The sequence below is a fragment of the Opisthorchis viverrini genome (assembly GCF_000715545.1).
Source record: "Opisthorchis viverrini unplaced genomic scaffold opera_v5_45, whole genome shotgun sequence".
Taxonomy (NCBI): Eukaryota; Metazoa; Platyhelminthes; class Trematoda; order Opisthorchiida; family Opisthorchiidae; genus Opisthorchis; species Opisthorchis viverrini.
The window spans coordinates 1,657,863-1,673,783 of NW_008751701.1; the positions used below are offsets into that span (position 1 = coordinate 1,657,863).

At 46.8% G+C, this 15,921-nt stretch overlaps 1 protein-coding gene across 1 annotated transcript in view; it reads left to right on the plus strand.

Annotated features, from left to right (window-relative positions):
- Positions 1 to 2,713: 2,713 nt before the first annotated feature.
- T265_03268 (hypothetical protein) overlaps positions 2,714 to 15,921 on the plus strand; it is a gene marked incomplete at both ends in the record, with an annotated part of 76,447 nt that continues 63,239 nt past the window's right edge. Inside the window, 3 exons of the mRNA XM_009167701.1 lie at positions 2,714 to 2,864; positions 13,473 to 13,531; positions 14,688 to 14,914. Coding sequence (XP_009165965.1) covers positions 14,702 to 14,914 — 213 coding nt within the window. The remainder of the gene's footprint in view (positions 2,865 to 13,472; positions 13,532 to 14,687; positions 14,915 to 15,921) is intronic.

A 15,921-nucleotide genomic window follows, 5' to 3' on the forward strand; every position in this document is an offset into this window, starting at 1 on the left:
AGCCAGCTTGTGGACAAACATTTCAACACTGTCTTGTCTGTTCCCGATGGTGAGGGCCGGGAGTTGCGTGAGGTTGGCAGTCTTAATAGCTGTACGTTGGGTATGAGTCCAGTGTCATAAAAAGGTCTCTGAGGCATACTCATCTGTTTCCTGTCTTAGTGGCTTCAGTGGCTGCATCGGTGGTGGTCTGGCTACCCAATAAGTTAGGTTACCAGGAGTTTGTGGCAAAGAAGTAAAAATAATAACGCTAGGTTGGGTGTATAATAATAAAGAGGTCAGATGGATCAGGCTCACCAAAAATTGCTCCACCTAAAATAGTGCGTCGTTGTTCCAGGTCAGCGAATAAACAATAATCCAATTATGGTGGTCCAGGGGTCTTCTCCTGAACAGTTCCCACATATAATAGATTCCGAAGATGGTCTGAAATGTGCTGATACCAGGGTTAGCACATGAGACTCGCGAATGACCGCTGCAAGCGCGAGCAAAATCAGGAGAGTCGAAACACGTGACCACGCTTGTATTCTGTGAAATTGCATAAGCGCGCGTTTTTGTAGTTTTTTCAAACAAAAACGATTATGCAATTGATGAAATACGTAGTGTTATAATGAAAGCAAAATGAAGGTACAAAACGCCAAACATTCCATTTGCAGAGCATTTTCGGTTTGTGGGAGCCCGTATCTTTGGGAACAAAGCCTTTTTCCCGTGAGCGAAAATGTTGACCATTACTGCTTGTAACTCTTTCACTACCGCATTTTTGACGACCAGATTTGCTGCCGATCGAAGATTTGTGGCAGACTTTCGTCTGGTTTCTTACGCGTTTCGGCCCGGTTCGATTGGGAGGGTACCTCTGTGAGGCCCTAGGCGCTAGGTGGAGGCACCAATAAGTAATTCTTTTGGTGTCGCTAGCGTGAGGCTCGTTTTCGCAGAGCTGCATTTTGAAGCCAGCCAACAGTTTTCTGAGTTGGCGAACCTTATGTCGTTCGTTTGGCTGCAGTCACATTTCTTTCGTGTTTGTATGGACACCCGATCAGCCCACGTTCAGCGTGGCCAACTGGGTGTACGAGGAGTTTTCCGGTTCGTTTTGGTCAGGTATGCGGCATTGGTTGTTGGAGCCCTGAGCGATGACTTTGTCCACAAGCAGAGAGGCCACTTTTGATGGATGGGAGGTCAAAGTTGGCAGTTTTTTCACTCTCAGTTGTTGTACGGTTGTCCCAGCATTCCTCGATGTCGAGGTCAACGCATGTAGTTGACATGTTGGTCGGCATCGTCGCTTGTCACCGCACATCTGGCTCAGTTCAGCTCAGAAGTCGTGACTTGGGTGGGGAGTTAACTGCTGCATCTTCGTCGTCTTTTACGGAAGGAAGCGCTGGGAACTCTGCGTGCTTTGGGCGCCGCATCCACGTGAGGCTTGCCTCCTCCAGAGCATCAATGCCTCTGGTAGTCGAGAGGTGTGTGGTGGTTGAATAGATTCTGCCATCCGAAGGCGCGGCCGGTTACGTCGGCATGCTTTCGGGAGCACAAGTTGTTATGATTTCAAACGGTTTAGCCATGAGTTCTCGGTCGGCTGAACTGGCGCCAAGCGGAAGCCTGAAGTGATCCTTAGGTAGACACCTGATTGTTGGACAGCTGCTGACAGCCCTCTCCAAGATATTCTGTCCGGCAAATGGGGAGGAAATAGTGACTAGAAGCCCAAGTGTTCACTTACTTCCCTTCTGGCGCAACCATTCTGCGTGAAGTGAGTGGTGGTCAGGCCTAGTGGGGACACTATGAAGGAGTGATTTTGCCAGCTTCGTCGACATGTTTTTTCTCCAGAATGACCCTTAGATGATCAGGCTGTTCATCCCTACGTGCCTGTCATCCAGAGACGCTGTGACTGTCTTTGTCGCTGCGTCGAAGAGCTGGATGGCCTTTCTCACAGCAAGCAGACTCGGGACAGATAGCGCGATGTAACCGTTCAGCGAAGAAAGCTTTTTTAAACTTTCGTCCAGGTCGCTGCATTCCTTGTGTTTGCACCCTCCAGTGCTTTAGAAAGATGCGCTAGTTTCTCGCTGAGTTTCTCGGTCACATCGGGTTTTCCGATTGAGTAGTGGGATTGGGTTTCGGTTTTGGGGGATCTCTTCTTGGCTGCGGTATGTATAGCACCCTTAACGTGGAGGCACCTGGCGCAGACAAGCGGGACAGGAGAGTGGGCTCATTGGCTTAGCCGGTCATCCTATAAACCCGTTCATTTAAAGTGCCACCATGCCTTGCAGGCGTGGCATTGCATACCGCATCTTAGGTTCGACGGAATGCTGTTTCGCCCACATCTGTTGTGGTCTATCGACGGCTGCAGAGAGCACTCTGTATTCATTACTGTCGTGCTTGAGACTGGGTGCAAAATAACAGAGGTTATCACGTAAATGTTATGTAAGAGCGAGAAAACGCAACCCGTACGTACTCCGTGGATAGATTGGACAGCGACAAAATTCTTTCACAAATTTGCCTGAGGAAAAAACGAAACCAGTCTCGAACGTACCGCGCGTGAGTTCAACGTGCCGCATACCTTGCAGCACGCAGAGAAGAACTGGGCATTTTGTGCGAGAATATGGACGTCGGTTGATTCTCTGAATGCCCTGAATAACTTGGGTGAGCTGACCGAAACTACAACTTTGCGGTTGTGTCCTTGAAACATTTGGCTGGTTCCACGGCCTAGTGTTTGTCCCGAAACCGCCCTCAGCGCCGCAGTTGTGGTTTCTGTCTCAGCTGTTTGGTTTTGAGTTGGCCGGTGCATATACATGGGAAGGCTTGCCGCCGATTAGCGACACTGAATTATTCGATTGCATCGGCTGTTCGAAGCTATCATACTGGACTCAAGGAACACGAAGGTAAAGTATAGCCGGTCAGCAATGTCAATGCATGGGACTTGGTAGGTGTGAAAGCGGTTACAAAGAGTCTAGGTGTTCGCTTGGTTTTTCTTCCAGGGTGGGTTCCCCGTGGGCTGATGCTACTACCACAACCTCGTAAACAGTTTATCGTTAGTTTGTCCCCTACAAATTGGACCTGCACTATAACTACCTGGCTTTCGACTGTATAGTTATACATAGTCGCTGAATGGCACTTTAGGTATCACTGATTTGTGTCAACAAAACTTCCATCATATGCATGTAGAAATCGTGTAAGTCGCCGGGGATTATATTTTAAAAATGCGTTACACCTTAGGCAAAGACGGAGTGCGACTGGAACAAACACTTAAAACGCTGTTGCGGTGCATATGAACCAAATTAGAGTTCTGTTTGCTGTTAAAATCCTACGGAGTCCTTGATGAACTCCTCATAGATCACAAAAATTAAAAATCAAAATGTAGTTATGGTGGGCGCAGGTCCAATTTGTATCGGACAAACTAAACTGACGAGAAACTGTTTACGAAATTGTGGTAGTAGCATCAGCCGTCCTGACCCCCTATTGCGCTGGAATGATGATTTTACTGCCCGAGTACGGTTGTTAAACTGATGTCCACATCAGTTTCTAACCCCTGGTGATCCATGAACCGTTGTGTGGTTCTACCGGGCTCGGCACTGTTCTAAGCCACCGAACTGAGGTTTCTCCGCTTGAGTGGCTGTCACCTGATAGTCGCTTCTGTACGGTTTGCTTGGCTGTGGGAGCACCTAACTGGATCCCGGGTAACAGTAAAGTTGATGGACATTCCTCCCGATCGGTAGTACAATACCACAAAACTGTCAGGCTTTAAGTGAAAAAAAGTCTGTGCAGAGCAAGAAGCTTGGTGGGTCCAGAAAGCAGAGGAAATCGATAATACTGGAAACCAACGGAATGCGCATATACTAAACATTATTGAAGACATTTTTTGAACCTTTTTGGAGTCCATGAGCAGGCTCTGTTGTATAAACTGGCAACCATCATACCATCTTTTTTACACCTTATACATTCAAATTGCAAAGTTGTGCTCCAGCAAATACAGTGTTTGAACGTGCTCCTACAGTTTACTGAGAATCAGTGATTGATGCGGAGAATTTTACGTATATCGGGAGTTGAGTTTTTAGGTTATAAGACAGATGATAGGAGTTTAGATAATGTTGCTGCGGTCTGCCTTCCAGGTACCCATGACTCCCTGCAATCGGTTGGAGACATTGCAAGGAATGGCGGCTAATCGGCCAGTAGCATTTGTGTTGTCGGTTTCTTTCCAACTTGTCTGACTGAGCAGGTGAGGGTGTTAGCACCTCAGGATATTCGCCATGGGCTAGCACAAAGTTCTTCCCTTATCTACTCTTCACCCTGGGGCTCGAATAAAATTGGATTTTACGGCAGTGAAGCACTAGTGTCAACGTTGAAGTCGCTGTTTCTGGTGTTGATGATTTGCTGTGAGCACATCCGCCTTCGTGAGATTTGGCATATAAAACCTCTTGTAGAGAGATAGTCTAGGAAAGGCAATACTTAATCTCTATACACTGCCACATTCTGATGGCTAAATGAATCAAATACAGATCTGAAGTCGATGAGAACGACCATTGTTCATCGGAAGGAGTGGCGCAGTTCCAGTATTTGTCGCAGATCGGAGATTTGAGCGATGCAACCATGGTGCGAAACTCAACTTAATTCTCGCAACCCGAACTCGTCCAGTGATGAACCAGCCTGCACAGTGTGGTAGCAGTGAACACTTCGGAAGCTGTGGCCAGTATATTGATTTCCCCTGGTGATTTTCGCTCTTTTGGATACAGGAGCCACCTCAAAGCGGTTCATTTTATTGGTGAGATGGTTCAGTGGTTAGAGTGCGAATTTACTGACCGGAAGGTTCGTGGTTCGAACCTGATCTCCGCATCTCGACTTCCGCCCTCCTGGCAGTATCTCAGCTCTCGTGCTTTCTTCGGGTGATTTGGCAGCTAGGCAGTGAATGAGTGTTACAGCTGATCGATCATTGCTATTACTATTATTATTACATTCTCCTTTCCGATTGAAAATATCAGACTAGTTACGAGAGAGTCACCACATTTGAATGGTTCATTATTCAGCTGATCTGTACCAAGTGTTTTGTTGCGCTGAGATAAGCATTTTGCACACTGGTCACTCGTTGTCGTTGTCCGACTGGTGCTGACGTTCCATGCGGGCTTATATGGTCTTTCCAGAGGCTGAGTTGATAAGGGCCTGGTAAACAGGTCTTCATGAGCTTAAGGTAACTCAGTAGTCAAGGCACGAGCTTAGTGACATCAAGATTCTTGGTTCGAATTCAACATTTGCATTTCGATTGACAGTATCCCAGCCCTCGTGCTTTCTTCGGGTGGCATGGCAGCCATGCACCCAAAGGGCAGTACAAGTAAACGATTGATTGCTATTTATTCTTATTAATTGCAATATAGAGAGGGCCAGTCGAAGTTGTGTAATGTTTTATCAGTCGTATAAGTTGTATTATTTGCGATTCAAGTTTGGCAGATGCGCGGATCTGTAAGTCTCGGGCCACGTCCGCTATGGCAGCAAAGCTGTATATCTCCGAATCGTAAGAAACATTTGTATATGGCTACAGTAAGTATAAAAAATTCTCATCCTTAACGTTTTTTCGGTGCCTAGCTAGCACGCTACCCGGAGGAAGCACAACGGCTGCGATGCTCTTAGGTCCCCCAAGCCTAGACAGGAGCAGTCGACGTGAGTTCGAACCCTCCTGTTAATAAATTTGCGCCGTGACCGCTGAGCTATCTCGAGATCATTAGGCTGTTTTGTGAGCTTTTTGTGGTCCTTTGTGGCCCTTGCGAGCTCTCGAGATCATTAGGCTGTTTTGTGAGCTGTTTTGTTATAGAGTTGTGAGACGTGGCCCTTGCGAGTAGCAGAACTGAGACGTCTGCAAAGCTCCGACAACTATAGCTTGTTTGGTGGCTCAGGCGAATCCGCAATAGGACACTTAGAAAACGAGGGGTTGGTTGTGCAGTGAGAACTTCAACCGAGGAATGCATCCGGCACCAGAAGCTGCAGTCGTTAGGCCCCTCATTTTGTATGCCGATTCGTTTTCCGAGGAGAGTGCTGTTTTCTGTACCCAATTCGGAGTGCCGGAAGCAGAAAGGTGAGCTGGCAGGGGTTGTGAAACAAATTATTAAGCGTATGGATACTGTCAGTGCGACTCGTCTCCCAGGATGGGGCTCGCGTGCTCTCCAGTGTACCTGGTTGGAGATCCTCTAATGTGTATCTGCCATTTGATGCCGGTGGCACTTCTGTTGTCAGTTTCTATCTAGACTGTCTGAGTGAGTGTCTGGAGGTACAGACTCATCGAACTGATTGTTATAGGCTAACAGTAGTTCCCTTACCCATCCACTTTTTTCACAATAAGGCTTTCAAATAAATAACGGCCGCACGGCATCGATGTTGACCACTGATGTTAAACTTCGATGATACTGGTGTTGTGCGTGCCGTCGTAGTGTTTTGTTGCTGGTCTAGTTTTCCAGTCTCAGTTTAGGGCTGACGATCGTGTTGGGGCTTGCGAACGACCCTGGGAACACGATTTCAGAACCTGTGTGCATGGTTTCTTTCACCTTTTTCCAGTCTTCATCAACATCACCATTACTGCCGTTGTGCCCGTCGAGTTGGAGAAGCTTCTCAGCCAACGTAACTCGATATTGTTGGGCGGCAGAGATACTTTTCAGGTGATAACCTGAGTGCTTTTACATCAACCGACGCGTTCCCGATGGAAAAGGAACATATACTTGTGCCCCCGCATTACCGTGACCGGATTCAAATCGTGTACTCCAAAATAAACGACACTTGTATCGGGGCTGCCTACCAGTAGCTGATTACTTCATGGCCCATGGCTGGTTTGCTGTCGCTGGCCTTCAAGTCACACGGAGTGGGCGCTTATGCTGAACGCTTGTTAGCTAGAAACAAATGATGTTCACCACGTAACTGAAGAAGTCGCAGTGAAGCGTAGTGAGCGTCAAATCCTAATCGGCTGCCAAAATGGACCTCCTTAGGAATTAGTCGGTCGACTTGGACATTGATATCGCCTGCCAGAATCATGATGTCTATACTTCTCGCTGAGTGCAGTAACCATGACAAGTCACACTACAAACTGCCTTCCTCAGCTTTAGGGCCATTGTCCCTCGGCTCGTATGTTTACGAAACAAGTCAACACCGTAGGCGCATCGGGACGCATTGAACTTGATTGAACCAGCTACGCTAACTGCGCAAGTCACTGGGATCCCGTTCAATAAAGCACCTTCAACCCACTTCTCGATCAGAAGCTGTACGGTGCTTCTCGGCTTTTGGTATGGATTGACCTCACGTGCAAGACGAGGTCTCCATGTCTCCCAATACTATTAGTAAAAGCATAGTCATCATCATTGATAGCAACACCAGATAAGGATACTGGTGCTTTCCTGCCATATAACTACGTCAATTTGTTTGCATAAAGCCTCGTAATGGAAAGAAAAAGGACTGTGACGGGAAAGGGGACCTACCACAAACATTCGGGTTGTCTACACTATCACTGCTCAGTCAGATGAAAATGACTCCGGGGAGGGTCCCCCAAGAAAATCCTAATGACCGCTGTCTGGCGGTCCAGAATGTGGAGTCAGGCGAAGGATGGGGTTCCCGTACAAAACACTACATCCTTTCACTACTTGTGGGTCAGACTTTTGATTCTAAGGCTCAGGGTTGGGCACCTCCACCAAGCCCCTTCTTCGGTCTGGGTAAGCGGGACGTATCATTTTCCCTCGCAGCTCTTCGCTAATCAGCCTTCTCTCGTACACTCTCCCCATCCATCTTGTAATGCAGTGCAATCAATCCATCTGCCATTCCCCTAGCCACTGTCCCGTGTCCAGACCTCCTTCCAGAAAAATAAACCAAAATAGCCTGAGAGGATCTGACCCACCTTGCAGCTTTGATTGTCCGTACTTTATGTCAGATTGGACAACAAGCACTCCTTGCTGAAACCTTAACTTCCTCTCTATCAATGTATGTTGTGTCTCCGAAACATTCATACAAGACCCCACTTCGGCCACGCTCCTCAAACTGCTTAAGAGGAGCTCAGTTGTTACACATTTCACACTTCGGGTATCTAATGCCACCTTGCAGCTTTGATTGTCCGTACTCTATGTCAGATTGGACAACAAGCACTCCTTGCTGAAACCTTAACTTCCTCTCAATATGTATGTTGTGTCTCCGAAACATTCATACAAGACCCCACTTCGGCCACGCTCCTCAAACTGCTTAAGAGGAGCTCAGTTGTTACACATTTCACACTTCGGGTATCTGGTGATCTTGACGCAATGACTCGTGGTGTGTACGGTGTGTGAGTTGCACCTAGCCCCAAGGCTGAAAGTGCCTTGTTGGACTGGATCTCATCAAACAGTCGGCTTTACGCTGTGCTGGCCTAATTAAGACTAACGCAGGTCGATGCGGTAGACGGTGTCGTATCAACATACGCCCCGACAAACAGCAGTTCTGAGACTGAGAAGGACGAGTTTTATCGAGATCTGTCACGATTGCTTCGGTCAACAAGAAGGACAAATATAGTGATATAAATGTTGAAATTTGACGACTAAATCCGGAAGAGGCGCAGCTAGGTGGTGGATTTAGAGTTGATGCTGAGCGTACGGATAATGTGGAGCGGCTTCTTCAGTTGTGAGCAGATCGTCGTCTGTTCGTGATCAGTTCGAACTTTTAGCACAAATGCTCACACTGAGTTACTTGGAGGCCACCTACCACAAAACATTCATGGACTCAGTTGGACTATGTGGCTATCAGTTACCGATGAAGATCCTCTTTTAAAGATTAACATTCCTTCTGAGATATGCAACTTGACTCTGATTACGCCACCATGCCGGCCCGGTCAGCACTTTGCTTTCCGCCAGTATTACGATTTCCAACTGAGAATAACCCCGTTCATCAAACTCGATAAGTTTCAGTAGCTGAAGAATATTTGGTTGACCTGACTAGAAACCTACTGGAAACGCATGTGTATGACGAAGAGAGCTTGAAGGTTAAAGAAGCGAGTTGAAAAAGTAATGAATGAATGAATGAATGAATGAATGAATGAATGAATGAATGAATGAATGAATGAATGAATGAATGAATGAATGAATGAATGAATGAATGAATGAATGAATGAATGAATGAATGAATGAATGAATGAATGAATGAATGAATGAATGAATGAATGAATGAATGAATGAATGAATGAATGAATGAATGAATGAATGAATGAATGAATGAATGAATGAATGAATGAATGAATGAATGAATGAATGATATCAGCAACTAGCGACTGTGATGGCGCACGAAAATCCCTCAAACAGGCTTACTCAGGCGCTTGAAGAATGACGAAATGCTGGTGGATTTCGAAGGCCCAGGAGTTGCAGAAGGCTTTAGCTGCAGGAACAGTCACGCTCCCTTTCAGCTGATTCTATCAACCGATTAAAAGAAGGCAGATGTAAATGAAACAATATGCAAAAAAGACGGAACGGCGATTCACTTCCTCAATCGTTGTCTTGAGTGGTAGGATGAGCTTTTCAAAGAACAGTTCAGCTGATCTCCAACACCGCCGCTAAAAGAACCCAGAAGGTCCGAATGGAACATTGACACCAACCCGCCATCAGCAATCCAGCGTGAGATATCAATCCTGAAGTGTGATAATGCGCCTAGCCCGAACATTCTGCACCTCTTCAAAGACGCCCTTCAAAGAAGGCGCCGACTTCCTAGTGGACAGTCTGAAAACCATACTGCAGACGCTTTGGAGCGAAAACAGAATACCAGCCGAATGGAGCTCCTCGATCGTCGTCAAAAAGGGTGCAAGAACGTCATGTGAAAGGCATCGTGGTATCAGATTGGTATCATCATCATCAGTGTCAGCTTTAAGAACCGCGTACTTGTCACACAGTTGTGGCTACCACAATTTCACCCACTGATGATTTGGAGAGGTTGCGTGGGGGGCTGATAAATTGGTGCGTAAATACTGGTTTGTCAGTGAACTTATTAGTGGAGGGTTGAGAAGAGAGCTATGCATTGTAGACAAAAGCTTGGATGCACGAGCGCCATAGATGGCGCGACTGGGAGATGTCTGACAATGTCTCCAACCCTCAATGTGTCCCGCCTCGGGTTCCCCAGCCAAGGAGACGGCAAGAACATGGTGTTTCGCATCCTGCTCTGTGGCAATGTGTCCCGCCTCGGGTTCCCCAGCCAAGGAGACGGCAAGAACATGGTGTTTCGCATCCAAGGTGCTCTGTGGCATTATTTTGTGCAGGCTGGTGGATTGTGGTGAGAGACCGGCTTTTTTAGAATCAAGCTGGGTTTTGTTCTAGTCGAGGATACATAGACCATGTCTTTACCTTGAGACAAATACCTCAACAGCGCCACTCTTTCAAACGTCCCACGTTGTTCGTTTTTCTGGATTGGAAAGCTGCTTTAGATCGTTGGGAACTTTGGCAGGGTCTGGCGATCAAAGGTATATTCCAAATTTGTATCCCTTATAAGGACAGTGTATGAGAACTTCTGTGGACGCATAGGAGTATACAGGAAATTTCCGCCTGGGTTCATCGTGGTCCAGTGGTGTAAAACATGGCTGTTCTCTCTCCTTTCTTCTTCAAGTTTGTTATTGATGTGCTGCTTGAAGTTCTTCTCCCTACCTTTGAAACATCGGGAGTTGAAATGCTCTCGGGACGTTCGCTCACAGATATCGAGATGGGCGAGATAGCTCATTGGTTAGAGCGCGAATTCACTGACCGGAAGGTCCGTGGTTCGAACCCGACTTCTGCGTCTCGACCTCCCCTGTCTAGGTTTGGGTAATCTGGCAGTATCCCAGCTCTCGTGCTTCCTTGGGGTGGTTTGACAGCTAGACATCGAAATAGTGTTATAGCTGAACGCTTATCTTCGTTTTTTAAAAAATCTGATTGAGTATGTAGACGATATTGTTGTCCTGGGTTCAGATCCTTGCCAAATGCAGTTGACTTTAAATAGGCTAAATAACTCTACCTCGCGGTTTGGGATGCTCTTCACACCTGTGCGGTGTAAAGTGCTTGTACAAGAGTTTACACTGCGTCGGTGCGATTCATACTGCTTTACGGATCAGAGAGGTTGCCTCTAAGCGCAGAGGACATATGAAGGATGTCAATGTTTGACCATCGATGTCTCCGAAGCGTTGCTCAGGTCTGGTGGGAACATTGGATTGGCAATACTGAGGTACTCCAGATAACCTTAGGGAAAAGGAACTCTCCCACTATAGGTTACGCTGGTTAGGATAGGTACTCCGTGTTATGTCCCCTTGGCAGTCAGACACGTTAGGTCACCGGAAATGGAGATGACAAACAATTTCGAGGAAGTTATACTGCAAACAAGTGGATCGTTCCTTGGATTTGGATTCAACTGAACCAGAATACAAAAAGAGCTAACAGTCCAATAGGATGTCAGTGAAAAGCTGAAATGTAGAAACAAGGTTTTAGTATACAAGACATATTGTTAGTCAGATGGATTTGTTCGTTTGGAGGTAGTCCTCCTAACACTCAGTATGCCAGAAGACCGTTTGCTTTGCAGAGCTTTTTTCGCCCAGCCCTGTGCTGAGTGGAAACGAACGAGAGGTGGACAGTGTATGACCCGGCCACAAAGTACAAAAACACTAACCAGTGAACTTATTAGGGTCGGTAACTGCTTCCCTAGATGGGGACCGCGGGACCCATCTCACCAATGGTTGATGATACTGGCAGTATTGACCCAGTCGCGCAGTCAGTGGCGCTCGGGCATCAAAGTAATCGTCTTCAGTGCATAGCTACCCGATTTCCGAACTAACTGAACATGCTGTCGCCTCTAAGGCTTGGCTGTACGTCCCACACTGTCCCGTTTTCTGGGGATCGAAACGGTAGCAGCTGGAACCAATGTGCTTATTGTACACAGCTGGTTGCTGACAAATTGATTTACTAAATCGGAGTTAGTCATCCAACTTGGGCAGTCAGTCATATCACCCGTCAGGATTACTATATACGCCCTTATTGCTGACCGAAGCAGTCGTGATAGATTTAGATAAAGTCTTCCTTCTCAATTTCAGAACTGCAGTCTGTTGGGGCGTATGCTGATACGGCAAATGAAGACCGTTTACCGCACCGACCTATATTGATCTTAATTGAGGCGGACAGCGGCGCGAAGCAAAGACGACTTTAGTGGGACTCAATCCCGTAAGGTGCTTTCGGCCTTGGGGCTGAAAGCCATAGATACCACGAGCCATTTTTTCAGGATCATCGAATACCGAAGATCGAAATGTGGAATATCTGAGCTCGTTCTAAGCGGCTTGAGGTACTCAACCGAGTTGAGATATTATATGCGTGTTTGAATCAGAAAAGGTGACAAATGCCAGGTGGACTCATCGAAAATCTCAGCGCTTGACCATCAGAAACTACGCAACTCTGGTGGGAACATCTGGTCAGTATCGCTGGGGTACGCCGATTGATTTTTGGAGGAAGTGAGTCACATGGTAGAAGATTCTCCTCAAGTTAAGCTGGTTTGGTTACGTGTTTCGCATCGTAGTGGATTAACTTCCTGAAATAACCGGGGCGAGATGGCTCAAGTGGTTAGAGCGCGAACTTACTGACCGGAACGTCCGTAGTTCGAACTCAGCCTCTGCCTCTCGACTTCCCATGTCCAGGCTTGGGCAACCTGGCAGAATCCTAGCCCTCGTTCTTCCTCCGGGTGGCATGGCAGTTAAGCAACGAAAGGGAGCTACAGCCGAACAACAACCCTCTTCATACAGAAGGTCGTAAGGAGCCAAGAGAAGTTAAGTCATGACTTGGTAGTTTGAAGATTTACCGATGGCTTCGAAAGTTCTTTTGGGACTTTATCCCGCAAGTGAAGGCAATCCATACGGGGGAACTGAGAAGCTGCTTCACCTTTGTTGGGATTCGTCAGCGATACCCATCTCACCAATCTTCAGAGTGATTCCAACCCGCCCCCTCCCATTTACGATTTAAAACTACCGGTCATCATAGTCATCATCAAAGACAGCAGCACCAGTGTTGGCACTGATGATTCACTGCTGTACATGGGTATACGGGATCTGGGATACTGCCAGGGCGCCCGCACCTAGACAAGAGGACGATTAGGGCCCTGAGCCAAAGTCTTTGGCTCAAAAGCCTAACCTTCAGGCAGCAGTGTTGGGCTGGAAATGCAAATGCATTACCATTTTTACGGAACACGTCGCCATACATGTTCTAACCTCCAACCCGGAGGGCCAGGAGACTGTGTTCGTCAGACCTCTACCCATGGACCAACCTGGTATGAGAGACTCTGTGAGCATCGTGCGGACACTCCCCCGTATAGCTCAAAGGGTTGCCGAGATACACAAACCGTCACACTACGATAAGGTCCAGCCTCTTCGTAACGACCAGTCAAAACCAACCCGTTCATGGTTTAAAGCGAGTGGCGGCAATCATAATGCTCTTCCCGTTTTTGAATGGTCTATTATTTTACCTCCACGGATGATGCCGCATACAATCTCATGCAACGTTTTCTCACTTCAGGTATAAAAATCCCTCAGATGTCTCGATTACACATGCATTATTCATTTCAATAAAGCACAGTAAGTTTGTATTTTGCTTGCAGGTTCTTTGCATTTTGTAATTATTCCCAACTAGGCATTGAATATTCATCTCAGTTGATTGTTTTTCTAGTCTGAATGTCTGGAACCAAAAGCCATCAGAATGAATCTTAACTGTTGCTGCAGCAGCATTCTTTTGTTATCACATACATATATGCTTTTAAGCTTGTCTGTGGCAATTCACATATTGACACGACCTCCACTCTTGAAACCACTGGGTTGGATCATATTCAGCTTGTGTATATTTTTCAGTAGTGTGTATCGTGGCGGGAATCCCTGTTTGTGAATCTAGAATGTTTTGTCCTGGCAGCAACGAGTATGCTCAGGTGGATAGATGAATAACCAAGCTTCAAGCCGTTCCCAACGAGTAACCTTTTGTCCGTTCACACACATTCTCTGATCTTTGCCTGGTGCACCCAACTAACTGCAGGTGGAACAACCCTGATATTAGGTCGACAAAATGGTACAGTGGTCCCTCCCATCTCCCTCGTAGAAGGGTGAACGAAATACGTGCCTCTGTGCATCAAAGAGCGAGCGGTTTTGCTTCATTCTTCTATCTCTCCATATTGAGTCAAACCGGCATGCTTCTGAGCGTTATCATCGGTTGCTCAACTGGCTAAGCATAATTGCATCGTAGCTGAAGCGAACGAGTGACCCCGTCTTTGTGGGCCTGGGTGCTCGGCCATTGGAGCAAGCCCGTCTCACGTAGGCTGGCGATTGGTGAGAATACTTCGCGTGTGGTTTTGAAGTAGAATTTTTTTGTGCTTCACTTCATCTGCATATATTCGTCTTGGATTTGTATACCCCCAAATTACACTGAGTCTCCTTGACAAGTTAGGTCTTTTTCTGTGTTACACCGAATTATAAATAATGTTCGTTCAGCTGTAACAACCTTCCGGTGCTTGGTCACCTGAAGGAAACAGGACGACAGATAATGTCAGGTGGTCCAAGCCTAGATAGGAGCAGTCGGGATGCGGAGGTTGGGTTCGGATCGCGGCCCTACGGGTAGTAAGTTTGTGCCCCTAACCGCTGAGCCCTCTCGAGCGTTGTTCTGCATCCACATCAGTTATGGTTTTCGTCAGTCTTCCATCAATTGCTCCAACACTCTTGTCTTTTGGTTTCTAACCTGTATTCTTAGTTCAACCAACCTAAATGGCGCACAATACGTTGGAAATCACGAATCTAGAAAGTCTTCGAGACCCATCTGGGATTTTCTCATTGATTGAAGTTGTTGGCAAGGGCACTTATGGGAATGTCTACAAAGGTCGTCATACTCGCACTGGTCAGCTGGCTGCCATCAAAGTCATGCCAATCACGGAAGAGGATGAGGAAGAAATCGTGTTGGAAATTAACACGCTACGAAAGGTCAGTTGTTTATTGTTTTGCATGTTCACTCACCTATATTTTATCCGGATGTGGAGTAATGGTCAGAAACATCCTTGCTGGGGAGCAGCTAACCAACTCAAGGACTGAGCCATCAGGAAACAGTGACATTTGTGGAGGTTGCGTTTTCTCTAGAACCTCGTTGGGAAGTGGCCAGGCGAGCATATCAGTTTTCAAAGAGAGTGCGCCCGAATCGATTCATTTCATCCCAGATAGTTTCAGTTTGCCATCATTCTAGCATCCCGAACCTCTCGGCACTTCATGACTTATCGTCCCAAAAATCGGTCTGAGATGTGCGATTTCCGAACTATTCAGGTGTAATAACGGCAGTGCCACAAATTAGTTCTCTCATTCTGAGCCTTCCAAGCCAGAGTTCTTGTCAAAAGAACCACCACAGGTGTACAACGTGTATTAACGCCAAGAACCAGGTCGAAAGCACTTGTATGTGGCGACAGCATCCTGACGCCTTCCAGCTTTTCCATCGGCAACCTCCATTCGGCACATACTGGGTCATGATCAGCTGTTAAGTGCTCCTTACGTCCAGAACTTAGTTTGGATTTGAACCAATGTTATCCGAACGATAGTTTTCCCTATATATGATACTACATGATGCTTTTCTCCGACACTTTCTGCAGAAACCCATTTTAGCCAATCGAACACGAACTAATTCGGTTCTGCGAGGGACTCATCTGAAACCCAGCTGAATCTCTCGTTTGTGTGATGTTTCCATGAGTGTATTTCGCTAATTTCAAGTGGCGAATTTCAAGTAGAACAGAACGGGAACTCGGGGACTTCGTCTACCTGATTAGCCCGAAATGGAAGGGCAAAACCGGTCGTGGGTTGTCGAAGAGTTTTCCTCAACCTTATGAGTAGTGCAGTACGAAATATCCTCTTTTGAAAAAAAAACATCTGGCGCCCGCTACACTGCACACTACTTTCGAGGTTGCTATAACTCATGACCTTCTTGGGGCTCATAAGGTCCTAGAAAG